The sequence below is a fragment of the Pristis pectinata genome, chromosome 14, assembly GCF_009764475.1.
Source record: "Pristis pectinata isolate sPriPec2 chromosome 14, sPriPec2.1.pri, whole genome shotgun sequence".
Classification (NCBI taxonomy): domain Eukaryota; kingdom Metazoa; phylum Chordata; class Chondrichthyes; order Rhinopristiformes; family Pristidae; genus Pristis; species Pristis pectinata.
In genome coordinates this window covers 26,308,239-26,328,424 of record NC_067418.1, presented here as the reverse complement: position 1 = coordinate 26,328,424, position 20,186 = coordinate 26,308,239, and the positions used below count along the sequence as shown (strand labels likewise).

The window sequence follows — 20,186 nt, the reverse complement described above, 5'->3', positions numbered from 1 at the left end:
GTGCTAAAAGATGGCTAAAGAGATTCACTGCAGCTCCCAACACTTTGCTGTGCAGTATTCACAGAAGGGTGTCCACCATTAAAAGCACACTTCTTCTGGTAGTCACACAGCACTAATCCATGCTATGGCTGCAATGGAGGCAGCAGAGGCTGTAGGTGAGAGGGAGGCAATTTACATTGGGAACTATTATTTGCAGGCTGGTTTTGAAGTCCATTGTATATTGTGCACTCTGTGCTTGCTTCCTCCATGTAGCTGGGATAGAAGACTGGATGCTGAGCAGGAACATTTCCTGTAGCGTTCTTCCTCCTGATCCTCTTACAACTGCAGCTCCCTGGGCTCTGTCTCATAGCCCCAAGGCTCTGTGGCTTCTAGCGCCTCTTTCTCAGGCACCAGCTTTTGCCTTCAACTGGTTGTGTTCTATGCAGCACAAGACAATGAAGACTCCACATCTGCACTGCATGAACTACAAGGTGCCTTGGATTTATGTAAGAAACAAAATCTTATTGTCACATGTTGAAGTGTTTCCCACTATTATCCTGCCACAGTAAACTCCAATAATCCAGCACCCTTGAGACTTTGGTGGTGCCAGACTAGCAGAATTTTTTAGACTCTAGAATGTTTGCTCCTATTAATACACAAACACAATAAAATTTCATTTTTTAAATCATGTGTAAAAGTGTAACAAATTGTCCAGTGAATGCAGTAGGTTTGAAGGGAGCAAGAAATACATAAATTCTCTGGATCCTGACTCCATCTGCAAACCTACCCATGTTTTGACCCTTTATGTTCCAGACGCTGACCCCAGCTCCACAACACACCCAGCCCACATTCTGGACCTTGGCTGCGGCTATTTTCTGTATTCCCGACTCATACTCCAGATTAATGAGTGAGCCAGATGCTGAACCACCAGGATTTCTGAACAATAGGATGCCAGATTATCAGAATTTTACTGTACTTGCCTGGCTCTTGTTTTAACTACTTTCAGCAACTGATGAGAACCAATAAAGGGGAGCCCTTCTCCTCCAGGATCCATCAGTTTGGGCAGAGCAGGCCACTGAAAATGTCTGGTAGTGTGAATTTTCTCAGAATGAAGGAGTCATAAATGGTCCTGGATACACAACATTTCTCATCAAATCCCAATGTCTGTGATGCCACTTGTCCTAACTGAAATCCTGAAATCAAAATAGATGCAATCATTAGCAACAGAAAATTATGGAAATTGCTCAGGTCAGGTAGCAAGAATGAAGGTAGAAGCAGAATCAATACTTCAGGTCAAAGATTTTTCATCAGATGAAAGGTCATCAATCTAAATGATATTCTGTTTCTCTTTCCACAGTTGCTTCCTGACCTGATGAGTACTTCCAGCATTTTCTATTTTTATTTCAGATTTCTATCATCCGTAATCATTTCGCTTTTTGATGAAATAATTTCCTCCTGAGCAAAGTGGCCTCTTTGGAGTGAAGGTGAAACGAAAATTTAGAAACTTAGCAGAGATATCCTGTGGCCTTTTGGATTGACACCACCTGCACCCCCAGGAACAGCCAACTATGAGAGTAAAGCAGAAGGTGTTGCCTCAGAATGTCACTGGTGACATCCTTGGAAAACCTGAGCTGGCAAATACATTGCCAATCAGAGAATAGTATGTGGTGTCCCAGGAGACTCTTTGACGGATAGGATATTTGCAAATTGGATATCTGTGCCTCCTGTCAAAGTCCCCAACCCTCCCAGAATGGCCAGTCTTATCCACAACATCTGCAGTATTGAAGTATTGCCAGTGATATCATTCCTAAGGAATTCATGCAATGAGAATCTCAGCAGCTAAAAGCCAGAGAGAACACTCACTATTAGTTTAAACAGTCTCTGAGAACTTTGAAAAGTGGCTAAGCAACCTGCAGTCAGTTCTGATATGTCTAATCTCATGACAGTGTACATAGCAAGGTAAATTGGTTTATTACGACCACATATACCAAGGTACAGTGAAAAACTTGTCTTGCATACCATCCATGCAGATCATTTAGTTACAACAGTGTATTGAGGTAGTACAAGGCAAAACAATAATAGAATGCAGAATAAAGTGATACAGTTACAGAGAAAGTGTAGCGCAGGTTGACAATAAGGTGCAAGACCATAACGAGGTAGATTGTGAGGTCAAGAGTCCATTTTATTGTACTAGGGGACCGTTCAAGAGAAGCTGTCCTTTAGCCTGGTGGTACGTGCTTTCAGGCTTCTGTATCTTCTGCCCGATGGGAGGGGGAGAAGAGAGAATGTCTGGGGTGGGGTCTTTAATTATGTTGGCTGCTTAACTGAGGCAGCGAGAAATGTAGACAGAGTGCACAGAGGGGAGGCTGGTTTCCATGATGTGCTGAGCTGTGTCCACAACTCTCTGCAGTTTCTTGTGGTTGTGGTCAAATGCAATGTGCTTTGTGCTTTTAGATGCACTGAGACTATTCCACAACAGTTGTTTTGTAGAAAATTTACATTGGTAGAGGCACAAAAATGCTTTGTGAACAGTGACTTTGCTAGATGCCAGGAAAATATCAGTCATGCTCTCATGAACAACAGATTAGTGCCAGGCCCAATTTTGCAATTGTAGGTTTCACCCAGAAATAATTGCTAATTTTGTTTGCTTTAGGTAAATCATATTGTATGCACTTAAAAAACAACAGTATGTAATCCAATTTTTAGGCCACTGTCTTCAAGACACTTTGAGTGCTGGCATGTTCCACTTTTGAGTCCTTATTCAGAGCTTCACAATGATCACTGCCTATTGTGAAACTCTCAATAGGAGTGTTCATCTTGCATGTCTGACTGCCGATGCTGCTTCCATCATTCATGGAGCAAACTTGTGCTTACCCATGGAAGAATTGATGACTATAGGACTGGACATGAGAAGAAGACCAATATTCTTTTGTTTTGTGCATCTAAGTCACAACGCGAGATCAAACAGTGGCTTCACCACAAGGCAATAAAAAGAACACATTTCAAACCATTTTATACATATCAAAAAACTCTACAAACATCAACGAAACAATCACCCTCATGCATTCTTTTGATCTCCATCCTCAGTGCACTTTTGCATGTCCTTTTTTTTAATGCTTCCTCAGTGGCTGAAACATAGATGGTGGAAGCCAGATTACATGTGGTGATTGAGATTGTAGGTGTCATTAAAGGAAAATGTTGAGCAGTTATGGGCCTAGAAAGCCAATTTAGAATTGCATAGTTTTGCTCTGAGTGGCAGTATTCCAAGGGAATGGTACTGGCAAGGTCACAATGTCCAACAACCTATCCTGGACAAACCACGTGGATGCCATGGCCAAGAAAGCTCACCAGCACCTCTACTTCCTCAGGAGGCTAAAGAAATTTGGTTTGTCCCCTTTGACTCTCACCAACTTTTACCAATGCACCATAGAAAGCATCCTTTCAGGATGTATCACAGCTTGGTATGGCAACTGCTCTGCCTAAGATCGCAAGAAGTTGCAGAGAGTTGTGGACACAGCCCAGCGCATCACGGACACCAGTCTCCCCTCCTTGGACTCTGTCTTTACCTCTCGTTGTCTTGGTGAAGCAGCCAGCATAATCAAAGACCCCACCCACCCGGGACATTCACTCTTCTCTCCTCTTCCATCGGGTAGAAGATACAGGAGCCTGAGGGCACGTACCACCAGACTTAAGGACAGCTTCTACCCCACAGTGATAAGACTATTGAACAGTTCCCTTATACAATGAGATGGACTATGACCTATGACCTTACGATCTACCTTGTTGTGACCTTGCACCTTATTGCACTGCACTTTCTCTGCAGCTGTGACACTTTACTCTGTACTGTTATTGTTTTTTTTACCTGTACTACATCAATGCACTCTGTACTAACTTGATGTAACTGCACTTTGTAATGACTTGACCTGCAAGATCGGTTTGTAAGACAAGTTTTTCCACTGTACCTCGGTACAAGTGACAATAATAAACCAATACCAATACCAATGTCATAATCCTAAAATAGGACTGCAGATTAGTATTCCATAGAACCCTGGGGTGGGATTTTCGCAAATAGTTGTAGTTGGTTATTATTCATGAATTTCTGTATAGAATGTATTTTTTCTCTTTCCAATTTTTGCCCTTCTTTGAACAATACAAATTCTTGCCTGTGAATAACCAGCTAGTTGTTCTTGGGTATTACAAGTAAGGATTGAATACGGTTTCAAATTCCACAGAAGAGGCCATGAAAATCTAATATGATCATGTAATAATCTAATATTCACACACATAACCAGCATGGATCGTTTGAACAGGTTTTTTAAAAACTTTTTTAGCATGGAGGTACAGAGACTACTTTAGTGTTCCTATTGTTATCCCAGTTGAGATCAACAAATTCTACACATTTCACTTCTGTGGCTCACTTCAATAAAATGACAGATTCATTGGAAAGAATGGAGAATGTTGTACTTAAGCTCTTTCAATTCCTCTGAAACCTGAACTTTCTTATGTCACAATTTCAGGATATGGATGCACATAAGGAATTCATTAACAATGAAAGACCTAAAAAAAGTAATGAGGGTAGGGAAGAAGTTGGATAAATTGGATGGGAGCATTAATGGAGTGATTCAGCACACTATGTGTACCTGGGCATTTGAACTCCTGCACACAAGGGATAAGGTTCCAAGGGATAATACTGGCTTGGAAATACCACAGTGGGATGTTGCAAACTATTTCATGAATTGAAGTATATAATCAGTCATTGGTATTGCAGTAGTTCATACTGGAAGAGGCTGGTAAAAGAACATATGAAAGTACAAAACCGAAACAAGAGCAGGCCATTTGGCTTTTTGTGTCTGCTCTGCCATTCAATAAGGTTATGGCTAATACAGAACAATGGAAATTGTTGGAAGATGCAAGATCATTATATGTTTGTTGATAGATAGTTTACATCGTTTAGCACTGTAGAGAATCATACAATTACTTTAAAATCAAACAATTCATACGGCTTTGCTACAAATTGTGAAGGAAAGGTTGTTCACCACAACCAATTGGTTACATGATACACGAACAGACTCAAGCTTCATAAAGAACTACAAACAAACTGCTGGAGGAAGTCAGTGGGTCAGGCAGCATATGGGTACAGATGAAGGATCTTGGCGTGAAACATCAACTGTCCATTTTCCTCCACAGATGCTGCCTGACCCACTGAGTTCCTCCAGCAGTTTACTTATTGCTCCAGATTCCAGCATCTGAGGTCTCTTGAGTCTTCAAAAAGAACTAAATTCACCAACAGGGATAAGTAGAGTAATTTTAACTGCAGTTTACATCTCCACCCTGTATATACAATATTACAGCAGTTATTCTTAACAAAAACAAATAAACAAATTGAGATTATTTAAGTCACAACTCCATAAAAGTATGCAAAAATGTTTTTTTTGCCATGGAAAATAGTATAAAATTAATGCATATCAGCTTCCCTATTTCTGCATTACTTAAGACAGACAAAATAATTATAATTTAATCTTTGACCAGTTTATTAATGCAGATTAATTATTGTTCAGTTTCTGATCAGTTAAATCTAAATCTGAGGTCCAAGATCCATGGTGCTCAGTTCTTAGGCTGCTTATTTCTTATTCATTCATTCATGAGCTGTGAATTCAGCTGGTAATGATGGTATTTATTATCTTCAAACCTAGCTTGAAAAGGCACTTTGGATGGGAATTACGAATTAACCACATTGTTGGCTCTGGCATTATATCTAAGCTATATCAGGTAAGCTTTGATACCTGATGTATCTTAGATATGCATATCTCATTCCCTGAAGGATATTCGTCAATCCGATGGACTTTTAAAACATTCTGGTATTTATGTTGATACAGTTACTGATAGAGGCATTTTTTAAAATTCCAGATGTATTTAATTAGCTGAATGTAAGTTCACCAGCTGCTGAAGTGTGACTTGAGCTCATAGCTCTAAATCAATATTCCAGGACTGAATACAAGACCAGTAATTTAGCCACTGGACATGTGGATTAATTGTAATTACTTCTTGATCAGCTGCGTTCTGAGAATATAATTTATAACAACAGACTGAAATACAACATTCTGAAAAAAAATTCATATTTCATCCAGATGAATACAGTTGATATTTTTTAAAAACAGGACCAAAATCGATACAGACCGTGATGCATGAATAGTTAAAGCTTGGAAAAATTTGATAATATAAAAATGTTCAATGCAAAAATTTCACATATTTGAAACAACTTGTCAAATTCAAATGAAACATTTAGAGAGCAAGATGTGAATCAGTTGGAAGAAGTGAATTTGTGAAAGGACAATACAGTTTATTCATCTGCTTTAATTATACCTCATTTAGAAGTAAGTGCGTACAACACTGGTATAAAATATTTGGATTGGTCCAACTTCTGTTTGCAGCAAGCTTGACTTCAACTTTTAAATATAACTCATACTGCCTCCAAACACCATTCAGCATTTGATTTGAAAATTCCTTTAAACAAAATCACTCATTTTGCTTTGATAAGATTTTGTTTGCTGAGCATTAATTTTTAGAATAATGATCTGCGTAAGGACAGCAAATTAGATTCCTGTTTTTTATGTGCTTCAGTACTGACTGTGGTATGCAGAACTTAATTTTACTCATGGAGAATATCTGGATTTAAGCTAAAACATTTCAATAAAATTTGAGATTACAATAGATTTTACATTAATAAAAATGCTGTAAGCTTATCATTGAAATAATCTAACTAAGCCAACACATATTTTGAACAACAGTTTCTCATTGCCGAACATTGTTCAATTGCTTCATGTGCCACAACTCAACAGTATATCAGGTGGTCGTCTATGCAGTTATTGTAGAGATGACAAATACTGAATTAAATAAACTTTAGAAGACACCAAGTGTTTTAGGGCTTGTGCTAACTCTTCACTGAAGACAAACAATAACTTCCACATGTACTCACTGAGGCAAGCAATTACATTTTTACCTCAGACAGACATGTAGTTACATGGAGATATGCCACTGTGCCTTCCATCTTTGAAAGAATGATTTATGTCTATGAAACAATTGCAGGCTTAGTTAATTGACTGGTTTTCTCTGACGCTTTGGACTTCTTAATTGTGTTGAGTCTCTGGCATTCTAGTCATTTCTAGATCTGAATAATGTGTGACGTCCTGACAGCCTGCTGTTGACACGTGTTTCCTCTTCAGTGATTAGTTCTATATCCACTTCTAGAATATATTTATCATCACAAATGTCTTCTGTATATTCTGGTATGCCTCTTGCTGCAAACATTTCAATAATGTGGGCATCCTGACCTTTCTTCAAATTTGAACAGGATATCACTTAGTGCTGCACACAACTACTACTTAACCAATTTTCCACTTCTGCGTGTCATACTTGTTTGTCAGTCTTGGTAGTCTCAAATTCTATGATTTTCTTTGCCTCTTCCCAATGAGTTGTTAGGATGAGAGTCACGATTTTGTTTTTGTTTCAACTGCTGTCCCTCCACTCTCTTCTGAGCTGGGGTGCAGTAAACTGAAACACATTTGGAGTCTGTGATGTAGTCACAGGTCTGCTGACGTGTATCCTGTGGTGTTGTACAATACTTGAATAGGAAATTAGCTAAACAATGATTCATTCGAGACTCAAACAACCTTGGAAAACTTATCTCCTCAAAGCTTCCTTCAGGGTGGATGGATTGGCTGCACTGTAAGAGGCTGGATGATATGCAGGAATTAATATATGTTTGATATTGTTCTCTGCATAAAGCTTTCAAACAGATATGATCTGAAAAGAAGCCGATCATCAGACACTAATTCATCTGGTAGACCATGAGTGGCAAAATCAACCTTAACATTTCCACTGTACATTTTGTGTTGTGTCTGATCCCATGGGTCAAATTTAGAATGAGCATCGATAAGGACTAGGAAATAATCATGACTTTTCTGACAGAAACTTGACATGAATTCTCTGAAATGATCATGTGAGCAACACCCATGCTTGTAGCACAGTCATGGATAGTTTTGCTTGCACTCATGATAGATTATGTGTACTAGCACTAAGTCTTCCAGTTCTCCATCAATATCTGTCCAATTAATGAAGTTTCTGGCAATTACCTTCATAATTACAATGCTGGTATGTTCTGTGTGTAATTCTTCAAAGATTTGATTTCTCAGACTTTGGGGATCAGTATTCCATGCTGTAACTTCAGATATCCCTGGACAAGTCTGTAAATTTATAGTCTATCCATATTTGGGCACTTATTCGAATAGTCCAATCTCAGAAGAGTATATTTCTATAAAAACAGAAAATGTTGGAAACATTCTGCAGGTCTGGCGGCATCTGGGGCAGGAGAAACAGAATTAAAGTTTCAAGTCAGATACCCTTCCCCAGAATTCTTTGTCTCTGACCTTAAAATTTAACACTGTTTTGCTTTCCATGGATATAGCTGACTTGCTGAGTGTCTCCAGCATTTTCTGTTTTTATTTTGGATTTCCAGCAAATGCAGTTTTATTGATCGTCAACTACTTTTCTTTGTTGAATCACCTGTTTTGGTAGCCATGATTGGAAAGTCATAATTTACTAGCAAGTACAAGATAAATATTCTGTCCTCACTACCTATGTCAGAATCATCATTTCATATTCTGGATAAATGCATTTGTGATTGATTTTTGTATGGATGAACAATATCCAGTGATGTAGTTTACTGACATGTTAAAGTCACCTGTCTAAACATTCTGGAAACTATCACAGTAGGAATCACTGATTTTGGATTTAGAATTGCTCATAAGGTTTTGTGATTAAAATGAAAGATCTTCCTAGTGGAAACTGGTGAAACTTATTTATTCAAAAAGTGATGCCTTGAGGCTTTTTATTTTTTTATCTGTGTACTTTTATTTAAAATATGAGACACAAATACTATTGGCTTCTCTTAGATGTGATGTGACCGCTAAGAGCACCCACTCTCTAGTTTGAGGTGTCAAAGATAAAATTCAATGTCCTGCTTGTGTCAAATTCCACCAATGAAATTTTGCTGCTAAAACTCTATGTATACAAGTCACGTGCTCCATTTTATCCTCTCTCCATCTACATTTTTCATTCTTTTTAAGTAGCTGATACAATGGTGCAAGCATCATTGTTAAATCTGATAAAAATCTTGAGTAATACTGAAGCAAACACAAAATGGCTCTGAGATGTGCAAAGTTTTCTGGTCTCTTTGTCTTTGTAATAGCTTGGATTTTGTTCTTGACAGCTTGTTGCCACCCACTTTTAATCTGAGAAGGAAATCATCTGTTTGGACAGAAGCACATTTATCTTGTTTGAACTTCACGTTATGATAACCTATTCATTTGAGAAACTCATAAAATTCAAGAACCGTCTTTATCATGTAGTAGCAGCAACAAAAAGGCAATGATTTATGCTTTGCAGAATCTTGTCCAATGTCAACCAGAAAAATGTTTGATGATGACTTAACCACGCGGCAATTTTATGTAAGAATAAGTATTATTGTGCATATTTAGGGTGTGGTAATGTTGACTCTATTCATTTGCATTTAACTGTACATTAAAAGACTAAGTGAAGGCATTAGCTCCTGCCAATTATTAAGTAACAGCACAAAAACTGGCCCTTCGGCCCCCCATGTTCATGCTGGCTATCAAGTACTTATCAATACTAAACCCATTTTCTAGCACTGAGCCTTCTGTGCCACGACGTTTTAAATGTTCATCTAAGCACTTCTTAAATGTTATGAGAGTAACTTCCTCCACCATCCTCTCAGGTGGTGCATTCCACGTTTCAATCAGCCTCTGATGCTGGAGTGAGTGAATGTCTAAGGTGGATGGTGTTCCAATCAAATGGGTTGCTTTATCCTGAATAGTATTGAGCTTCTTCAGTGTTGTTGGAGCTGCACTCATCCAGGCACATGAAGAATATTCCATCATCATCCTGACATGTAGATGCCAGAAAGGTTTTGGGGTGCCAGGAGGTGTATTGCTCATTGCAGGATATCTAATCACTGGTGTGTTCTTGAAGCCATTGTATTTATGTGGCTGGTCCTGCTGAGCTTCTGCTCAATGTTAACCTCCAGGTTGTTGATAAGTGATCTGGTGAAGGTAATATTATTGAATATTATGAAAACCAAATGTAGATACAGTGACTGTTTTGCAGAACAACTTGATCTTCCAGCACGATTCCAAACTTCCATATGCACTTCATTTTAATCTCCTATCCAACCATCACTCTCCAATTTTGTTCTCATACACTATTCCAGCATTGCCTAAAGCAAGTTTGAGGAAAATTACATCATCTTACAAACCAAGGCCTCTGCCACCGCCACCAAGAACAAAGCTCAATACAGCCTTCATAACATAGGAGTTCACTAGTTTCAAAGAACCAGCTTTGTCATCCTTTGCATCTCACATTTTAGGCATTCAGTTATTTTTTTCTCTTTGCTGGTAATTTCAGACAACTATTAGTCTTGCACACCTACCATTGGTTATATACTAATGCCTTTACCACCCTTTTTCATCCTGCTTTATCACCCTCTCTGTTAGCTAATCATTTCTGTCATGCACTCTGCAATAGTCATTTCTTTAGAATCTGTTGTCTCTTTCCCTGCATCTAAAAACTTGTTTTATCTCTAACTTTTCCCAGATCAAATGAGAGGTCATTGATCTGATATGTTAATGTTGTTTCTCTGTCCACAGATGCATTGTAACCTGGTGATAATTTCCACCAATTACTGGTTTATATCATAAGTAAGTCTGTTTTCTTCTCAACTGGTTTTAAAATCCCAGCTGGAAGAATTGCTGATTCACAGAATTTGTGTATTAATTTGAGGCTAAAACCTGGAGCAACAATTCCCAAGTACAGAATATGGCCAAGTCAATGAAAACCTGTTCAAGAGGGCAAAGTCCACATTTATTGCAGCCATACCAGTGGACACCCTGAAACCTGCATCAAGTCAATTAGATAAACTTGTGACTGTGATGATACTAAAACTGCAATGATATATAGGCTCTAAATGGAACTCTTAAAAAATGAAAGCGCCTTTAAAAATACCTAGCTCATTTCTGCCTATTATAGGTGGGCTTGGCATTACTGCAGTGAAGTGCTGTTATGTTTAATTGGCAAAGTAAGAGAACATTGTGAATTTAAGCAAACTGTGAACACAGTATGATGGCAACTTTTTAAAAGCCAGAAGTTTTTTTCCCCAATTTTGCCACAATGAGTTTGCATTCTTCTCGTCTTTCAGCTGGTTCCAAATAATCTGCACTTGCTGTTCTTCAAAAGGGAATGCCCTCCACTTCCTCCAAAACTAAATTTTAAAAGTCTGTTGTAAACATTCTCAATCCCTAATACTGAGGCAGCCTACATTGCAAATACCAAATGATTATTTAAATGAGATGACATTATTTCATTAAATCAGCTCATTACTTTTATGTGCAGTGTGCAAGTTGGCTGTGCATTTATCAACTGAACTCAGTGATTACACTTTAAAACTTACAGTTTGCAAGAGTTTGAGAGGTACAATGTATGAATATAAGTCTTTCCTCTTTCACTGCACATACACAGTGCCAAAGAGCAAAGGCCCTGCTATCATGGCTCGGGGATTGTAAACAGCTGGACTTCATGTAGTACATTTGCCTCATTTTTCCACATCAATATGTTTCTCCTTGCCAATGTTTTTCATCTCACTGAGAATCACAGCCTTCTGAACTTTCCATATCAAGACTCATTTGTCCCTGCACATTCACATCAAGACACAGCTCCCATCAGTTCCCACTACTGCACTTCAAGACTCATTAAAGATCATTTTGACATGGTATCACGGAAAGACAGATGGAAGTGAATAAGCAGTCTCTAATACAATTTTTCCCCCAATCTTAATGAACTGAAAATCCAGGAGACTGAAATGATTGTGATTTTCCTGATATTAAACAGATATCAATTTGCAAATATCTGTTTTACACTTTTGCATAAAGACAAAATCAACTCATAAAGCAGCTATTTCCTTTGTCCTACTTTCTGAATTGTACAGTACCTTGTTATAATTAGAAATGATTTCAGCCCGTTCTTCTGCAATTAGTGCCTCTAAATCTTTCTTCATGTCAAAAGCTGTAAAAGAAATTAAAACTCTTAGTAATTTGTATGCATATCAAAGTGCAACATACTTATTCTAGTTCTTTCATTTGTCATAGGGAAACTGTTTAAACAGACAGAACTGTTTAAACAAACACACTAACCTGGAAGTTCTATATTATTCCTGTTATGGGTTCAATTATTCCTCAATACAAAGTACTTGAAAGGAGTCTTTAAAATATAAATCATTGACTCGAGAGTGGATTATGAGAATGTATTGAGATAACCTTCCAATTATTAGTGTCATCATAGAAAAGTAATTGGTAAGGATTCTGCATTAATTATTTAAAATTATTACAGTGATTTTGATTATTTGGTGCTATTATTTAGTAGTACACAGATACCAATAAGCAAGGAAATGGATGGCCATGAAAAGTGTAAACTTTCTTTGGATGTAATAATATTATGCTCATGATTAACACTAGTGTGGTTTCTGCTTTAACACATAATTTAAATACATATACTCCACTAACATTTTCATATTTTTAATATGTTACTGATAAAACAGAAACATCACCAGTTACATAACATTCATCACCATAACAATTCCATCAAATTGCTTGAGGCTTCTTAATAAAATCTTTTACATGTACCTTTTCTGCCCCCCTCACGTTTTATTCAATTCCACTATGTTTACAGACTTATGTTAGAGAGATCATTTATGTAAGCCCCATTTATTTCATCTGTATTATTTTAGCCACCCTTCTGATAAACCAGCTGATTTTCAGATAAAATTAATTTTTAAAAAGTTACTTTGGGCCCATTCATACCACACACTTGAGCCAGGAATCATTTATAGACCAGTCTGACCTCTTTCAGGCCTTCAACAGTCTGCAACTGAACAGAACATCAGTCTGATGAAATAGCATCAAAATATACACATCTCCTGGGGAAACAGTTCATCATTGTTCTTGACTGGGATCAGGATCCCATTAGCTGTTGAAACAGAAAACTACCAGGCCCAAATCCATACTGCCAAGTCTATTAATTAGTATCAAATATTGCTAATTAACTGGTTTCCACTCCAAAGGTTTGCAGTTTTCTTTCAATTTCTATTCTAAAAGGCAGTATGAATTATTGTTCCACTTTTCATAATCTGTTTTTGGGCAAATTAGTTTGGAAGATGAATTGCCATTTCAGGAATGTATGTTCAAGCTCAATTTGAGAGCTTAATATATATTTTAGGTTAATTAGTGCACTACTGGGGGAATTATGCCCTGTTGGAGGTCTCATCTTCTGCCAATTTCAGACAAATCTCAGACAAATCTCAGACAAATCTCAGACAAATTTCAGACAAATCTCAGACAAAATTAATTACTCAACCAAATTTGACAAAGTGATCATCTTGCTATTTATCCTTTTATTGTCTGAGAGAGTTGTGGTTGTGAATGACTATAAAGCAGCAGTGAGATCACTTAAAAGCAGTCCACTGACAATACAATTCTTTGGGATGTCCTGAGGATGTAAATTATTAATGTCTAGAAATTTCTTTCCCAGTACTAGCAGCACATGACACTTGGTATTCAAAATTACATTCTATTGTGGAATTTTGAAAGGAGAGTAAAATATATTGCCACTATATACTTCTTTCTTCCTAGACGATCCCTCAGAATCGAGGTAATTGATGATGCCACTATGTAGTGTGTTTAGTGCTACCAATCAGGAGTAAATTTCTAGGCAATTATAAACATAAATTCTGTAGTTCAGTTTATGTTGCCATACATAATCCCTGTAAAATGCATCATAAGGACTACATGATTATGCTAAAGCTACTCCTGTACCTAGTTCCTGAACTTGTAACGCCTTTGGACAGTCTTGAATCAATTCCTATATTGTAAATCTAGAGTAATATAATTCAGCAATAGCTAGTATTAAACTAATAGTAAGTGATGAATAGCTGTGACAATGGCTACTAACAAAAAAATCAAAAAGAAACATGTAGTACAGTTCATATGGGGATTTATGTTCCTTACAAACCTCTTCCCATTTTTCCTTATCTACTCCGTTAGCATTATCTGCTATTTCCTTCACCTCAAAATTCTTATCTGTCTTCCTCTTAATTTATACTTCTTGCTTTAATAATTCACCACACTAACTAGTTTCACATTCTCATGCTTACTAGGTTGAGGTGTTTCAAACTAGTTTAGTGAATTGCGTTTTCAATGTCTGTTCAGCTGAACTTTCATCTACTTCATGACATTATTGGCCTTGACATCCAGTGCCAATTGTGAAAATCTGTCTAATTTCTATTAGTTTTTATTAAAGAATAAAATGCTTTCAAAACTAATGTGAACTGCATGGCATTAAGCACGGTCATTTGTACTGAATTAATTTGTTTTGAAAAATCATGTTTTTGTTTTTATATTGAATATATCACAAGATATCTATCCATTTGGAATTTTGAACAGTCACAGCAAAAATGTTGGGACTAATTGTGTGGGATTGGGCCTGCTGCCCAGAATTAGTGCTCGCAGTCCCCACTTCCTTTTTCTTACCTGGGGTGGATGCAGGCAGCCTATATTAGTGGCATAGCCAAGGGCAACCAATTACAGAGGTCCATCCCCGACAGCCCCTGACAGAAGGCAAAGCTAAGGGCACAGCTTTGTCTTCTGTCAAAGCTGTTATTGATATTAAGTGTCTCTGTCAGTCAGAGACTTTTACAAACTATTGAAACAAAAGTAAATAACTGGAAAATTAGAATGATTAAAATGTTTAAAAATGAAGTTAATTTAAACATATAGAATCACTTAGAAATTATTATAAACCATAGAACCAGAGAACAATACAGCACAATACAGGCCCTTCGGCCCACCATGTTGTGCCAAACTTTAAACCATGCCTAAGACTATCTAACCCCTTCCTCCCACATATCCCCCTATTTTAAATTCCTCCATATGCTTATCTAACAATCTCTTGAACTTGACCAACATATCAGCCTCCACCACCACCCCTGGCAGCGCATTCCATGCACTAACCACTCTCTGGGTGAAAAACCTCCCTCTGATGTCTCCCTTGAACTTCCCACCCATTACCTTAAAGTCATGCCCTCTTGTATTGAGCATTGGTGCCCTGGGAAAGAGGCGCTGGCTGTCCACTCTATCTATTCCTCTTAATATTTTGTATATCTCTATCATGTCTCCCCCTCATCCTCCTTCTCTCCAATGAGTGAAGCCCTAGCTCCTTTAGTCTCTCCTCATAATCCATACTCTCTAATCCAGGCAGCATCCTGGTAAATCTCCTCTGCACCCTCTCCAACACCTCCACATCCTTCCTATAATGAGGCGACCAGAACTGGACACAGTACTCTAAGTGTGGTCTAACCAGAGTTTTGTAACTCTAAACATTAAACTAAGGCAAAATAATTAAAAGAACACTTACCTTACCTAATGCCTCTTAATCTTTAGGTCATAAATCTCCATCGAAACAATTGGGGTTTCAGATCCTATGGTAAATCTTATCCATCATGGGCTCACCATTGGACCCCAGTGGGAGATTTGGTCCACAAATCTGTTTGTAAGTCCTGGACTCACAGCATGTATGTACAAGCCCAATACTTAGTTCAGACTGAATATCTAAATGCCAGTAGTTTTGAACCACACCAGTGCAATGGAGCCCAATATTTTTAAATAGTTGTGCTTTTACCTCATATTTACTCTTAATTCCTTTTCTTCTACAGTGATATTTCACATGTTGCATAATTAACTTTCTTGATATGACCACAATCTTTAGTGCTAAATATGCTTCACCTTAGAAAAATTAAGGGATAAAGATATTTATTTCTCACTCTTACCTTAAAAAACAAAATATGATAGTGAAGTAAACGAAAGAGAGAAATGTGTTTTCATGATTCAAGGTTCCAAAAAGTGTGAAGAAGTTTTCAAAAGACTATACAATAATTAAAACCAAGTCCAGAAGAGGTTTGATGCAGTTCTGAAATTGACTTTTCATTAAAATTGAATTGTGTAGTGAACAAGAATGTGGCAGTATGCTATCCAATTTCTTGGCCATTAAAACAAATGTTGATCGTGTTACGATTAGTTCAGTATTGCAATAGAGCAAAGTCAATGCAAAACTTTAAGGTAACAAAACCTGGTAACTGCATTTTCTAATTAAACAGGAGTCCAATGGAATTTAACAAAAATACAATCTGTAAAATACAATGAAGGCAAGTTTCCATTGGCATTCTGTCACTCATCTGCTGTAACTTGGGCAGAAAAGCTCTTAGTTTCAGCTATTAGCAGAATAGGAAAGGGGATGGGGTTTGCCCCTCAGAAAATCAGGGCAATTGAGGCCTTGGAAAGTTGGAATCATCAGATGGTAATCTGCATTTGGTTTCTTCAAAGTAAAGGATACCATATCATGAACACTAAATGAAACACACTAAATTGGAAGTACATGTGAATTTCTGCTTCACCTGGAAGGACTGTTCAAGTCACTGAACGGTGCATGGGAAAAGGCAAAAGGACAGCTGTCACAGCTCCTGTGATTGTATGGGAGGCTGCCTTGATAAAGGAAGTGATTTTTGGAGATGGTTGGGAGATTGCTTTGCAGAAACACCATATTCAACGCACAAAGGTGATCCTGAGCTTCCAGTTCCCTGTCACTTTAATTCTTCACTCCACTCCCACTATGACCTCTCTGTTCTTAGCCTTCTACACTGTTCCAATGAAGCCTAACATACACTTAAGAAACAGCACCTCATCTATCTTCTAGGAAAGTCGCAGTCCTCGGGACTCAATGCTGAATTCAACAATTTCAAATAGCCAGCCTTTCCTCCTCGTATCAGAACTGGCCAGTTCTGTGGTCTCACCAATCCTTAGTATTAAGTCACTTTTTCCCTCGCCTTAGGTGCTACCCAAACTGCTGAGTATATCTAGCATCTTTTTTTTATTTTGGATTTCTACCATCTGCTGTGTTTTGCAACTCATGTTCTGATTTTTTTTCTCTATCCTCTATCCTTGTTCATCTCCCTCTATTTATATCTTCTTTGGACAGACCAGCTATGATTAACAAGCATTCCTCTCTTAGACAGTACTAACAGCATTTGTGTCATCTTGATTATCTTGATCTCCATCCTAACACAGTCATTCCCTTTAGTCTTGCCACCCTTCTCTGTAACTTGAAACCCACTCGTGTTCTCACTTTTCCCATTCTGCTGAAAGGTTACTATCTTGAAGAGTTAACTCTGTTTTTCTCTCTTTACAGTTGCTGCTTGGTCTGAGTAATTCCATTGTTTTCTGTTTTTATTAAATATTTTGATGTTTGTAATAGCCCATTGAAGACGTAGTGATCATGTTCAAAATGCTGGCTAAATTAGGACCTGGGCTAAAATCTGGTTGTTACTTAAACCAGGACTTTGAGCTCCTAGTCTAAAGTGATTCCCCAGTGCAATACTTATGAAACACTATGTTGTCTGTGCCATGTGATCATTTACAACTACTTAAATATATATATACACACAGATTCAAGGTTTAATGCGCAATCTGTGGAACAGCAGTTTTGATAATACAGCTTTCCATTATTGTCAGCCTAGATTAGGTGTACAAGCTTCTGGACTGGGATGGCAACATTAACCTTCTCAGAAATGACATTACTACCGTCAAGTAAGCATGTGATGGTCTCTGAGTTATTTGAGAGAAGTGACCTGGTTAAATTTAAGTGCCTGACTTTTTTTTTTTACACACAGGAAATGAAGACTCCATTTATAGTACACAGCTGTTTTAAAACATAATTCTTGTACTTTTACAGAAGGCCAATAATAATTTATAATTAAGAAAACCCTGTTCATAGATAGGCTGAACAAAAAATGAATAGTAAATCTTTAGACTGCCACAACCAACAAAGAGCTGGTCCAGTGGGAAGCAATCTTTTAGTCAACTCTTGGGTTTTGCAAAATATTATTTATTATGCCATATGGGTGTCAAGTTATGTGTTATCCTGGTACTTATGTTACAGTGAAGTGTACTTTCTTCACATAACTCTTATGTTTAATAGAAATTTATAACACAGAATAGTCTTAAATATACCAAAATAGAATTCCCAATTTGCAGAAAGTTTGCAACCTGTCTCTAGATTCCAGGAGGAGTCCGACATCACAACAAGGTGCATTTAAAAAATGGAAATCAGCTATGGAGAAAAATGAGATTTCTGTTTCTGTACAGACTTGCAAAGTAGCTTCTAACTTTCTCATGTTAAGGGAGGCAAATGCTGGGAATTCTGTATGGCTTTTTTTTTTAAAACAGAATATTTTTTGGTAGATTTGTGGAAAATGCCAATGTTTGTCAACGTGAAGGCTCCCATTCTGGATGATGGTACTTGTGCAGTCTCACATCAGCATCAGTTGATACAATTTCTTCAGCAGGAGCCTCCAAAGAATATACCCTATTAAATTAATATATTGCTTCAAATTCTACACGCGGGTTGAACATCAAAGGTCTATTTAATGTAAGTTATTTCTAAACTTTATTTTTAGATCTTAAAAGCCAAGTGCCTTTAAATAAGAAGCAGTTACAATGGTTCCTCAATGCAAACTGCTAACAAAGTAACTCCTGAGCAACAAGTCAAAAATAATTTAATACTATTTGCTATAGTGGGCTAAAGTGTGTCTACTTTAATGCGAGAAGTATGAGGAACAAGGGTGATGAACTTAGATCATGGGTAAGTACGTGGAACTATGATGTGGTGGCCATTACAGAGACTTGGCTGTCGCAAGGGTAGGAATGGCTGCTGGATATTCCGGTGTTTAGATGTTTCAGAAGGGACAGGGATAGAGGCAAAAGAGGTGGGGGAGTGGCTTTGCTGATCAGGGACAGTGTCACAGCTGTAGAAAGGGAGGATGTCCTGGAGGGATCGTCCATTGAGTCAGTGTCGGTGGAAGTCAGAAACAGGAAGGGAGTGATCACTCTATTTGGAGTATTCTACAGAACCTCCCAATAGCAGCAGAGACACTGAGGAGCGGATCGGGAGGCAGATTTTGGAGAGGTGCAAAAATAACAAGGTTGTTGTCATGGGTGATTTCAACTTCCCTAATATTGATTGGCATCTCCTTAGTGTAAAGGGGATAGATGGGACAGAGTTTGTTGTGTCCAGGAAGGATTCCTAACACAGCATGTGGACAGGCCGACTAGAGAAGAGGCCATTCTGGACCTGGTACTGGGCAATGAGCCTGATCAGGTTTCAGATCTCTCGGTGGAAGAACATTTTGGAGACAGTGACCATAACTCCTTGACCTTTACCATAGCCTTGGAGGAGGATAGGAGCAAATGATATGGGGAAGTATTTAACTGGGGGAGGGGGAATTATGATATTAGGCAGGAACTTGGAAGCGTAAATTGGGAACAGATGTTCTTGGGAAAGTGCAGGGCGGAAATGTGGAGATTGTTTAGGGAGTACTTGCATGGAGTTCTGGATAGGTTTGTCCCATTGAGGCAGGGTAAGGATGGTAGAGTGAAGGAACCGTGGTTGACAAGAGATGTAGAATAGATAATAGATGTAGTCAAGAGGAAGAAAGAAGCTTACCTGAGGTTTAGAAAGCAAGGATCAGACAGGGCTCTAGAGAGTTACAAGATGGCCAGGAAGGTGCTTAAGAATGGACTTGGAGAGCTAGAAGGGGGCATGAGAAGGCCTTGGCGAGTAGGATCAAGGAAAACCCCAAGGTGTTCTACACATATGTAGAGAATAGGAGGATGACTAGAGTGAGGGTAGAACCGATCAGGGATAAAAGAGGAAACATGTGCCTGGAGTCGGAAGAGGTAGGGGAGGTCCTTAATGAATACTTTGCTTCAGCATTCACCAGAGACAGAGAGACCTTGACAGTTGTGAGGATGGTGTATGACAGGCTGATACGCTAGGGCATGTTGACGTGAGGAAAGAGGATGTGCTGGAATTTTTGAAAAACATTAGGATAGATAATTCACCGGGGCCGTACGGGATATATCCAAAGTTATCAGGGGGAGCTAGGGAAGAGATTGCTGCACCTTTGGCAATGATGTTTGCATTCTCACTGGCTGCAGGAGTAGTGCCAGATGATTGGAGGGTGGCAAATGTTGTTC

General features: G+C 38.2%; 1 protein-coding gene across 1 annotated transcript in view; it reads right to left on the bottom strand.

Annotated features, from left to right (window-relative positions):
* Positions 1 to 20,186, bottom strand: part of LOC127577603 (USP6 N-terminal-like protein) — a 166,007-nt gene that overhangs the window by 95,354 nt on the left and 50,467 nt on the right. The window contains exon 2 of the mRNA XM_052028869.1: positions 12,038 to 12,111. Within this exon, the coding sequence (XP_051884829.1) occupies positions 12,038 to 12,103 (66 nt within the window). The 5' untranslated portion in view covers positions 12,104 to 12,111. The remainder of the gene's footprint in view (positions 1 to 12,037; positions 12,112 to 20,186) is intronic.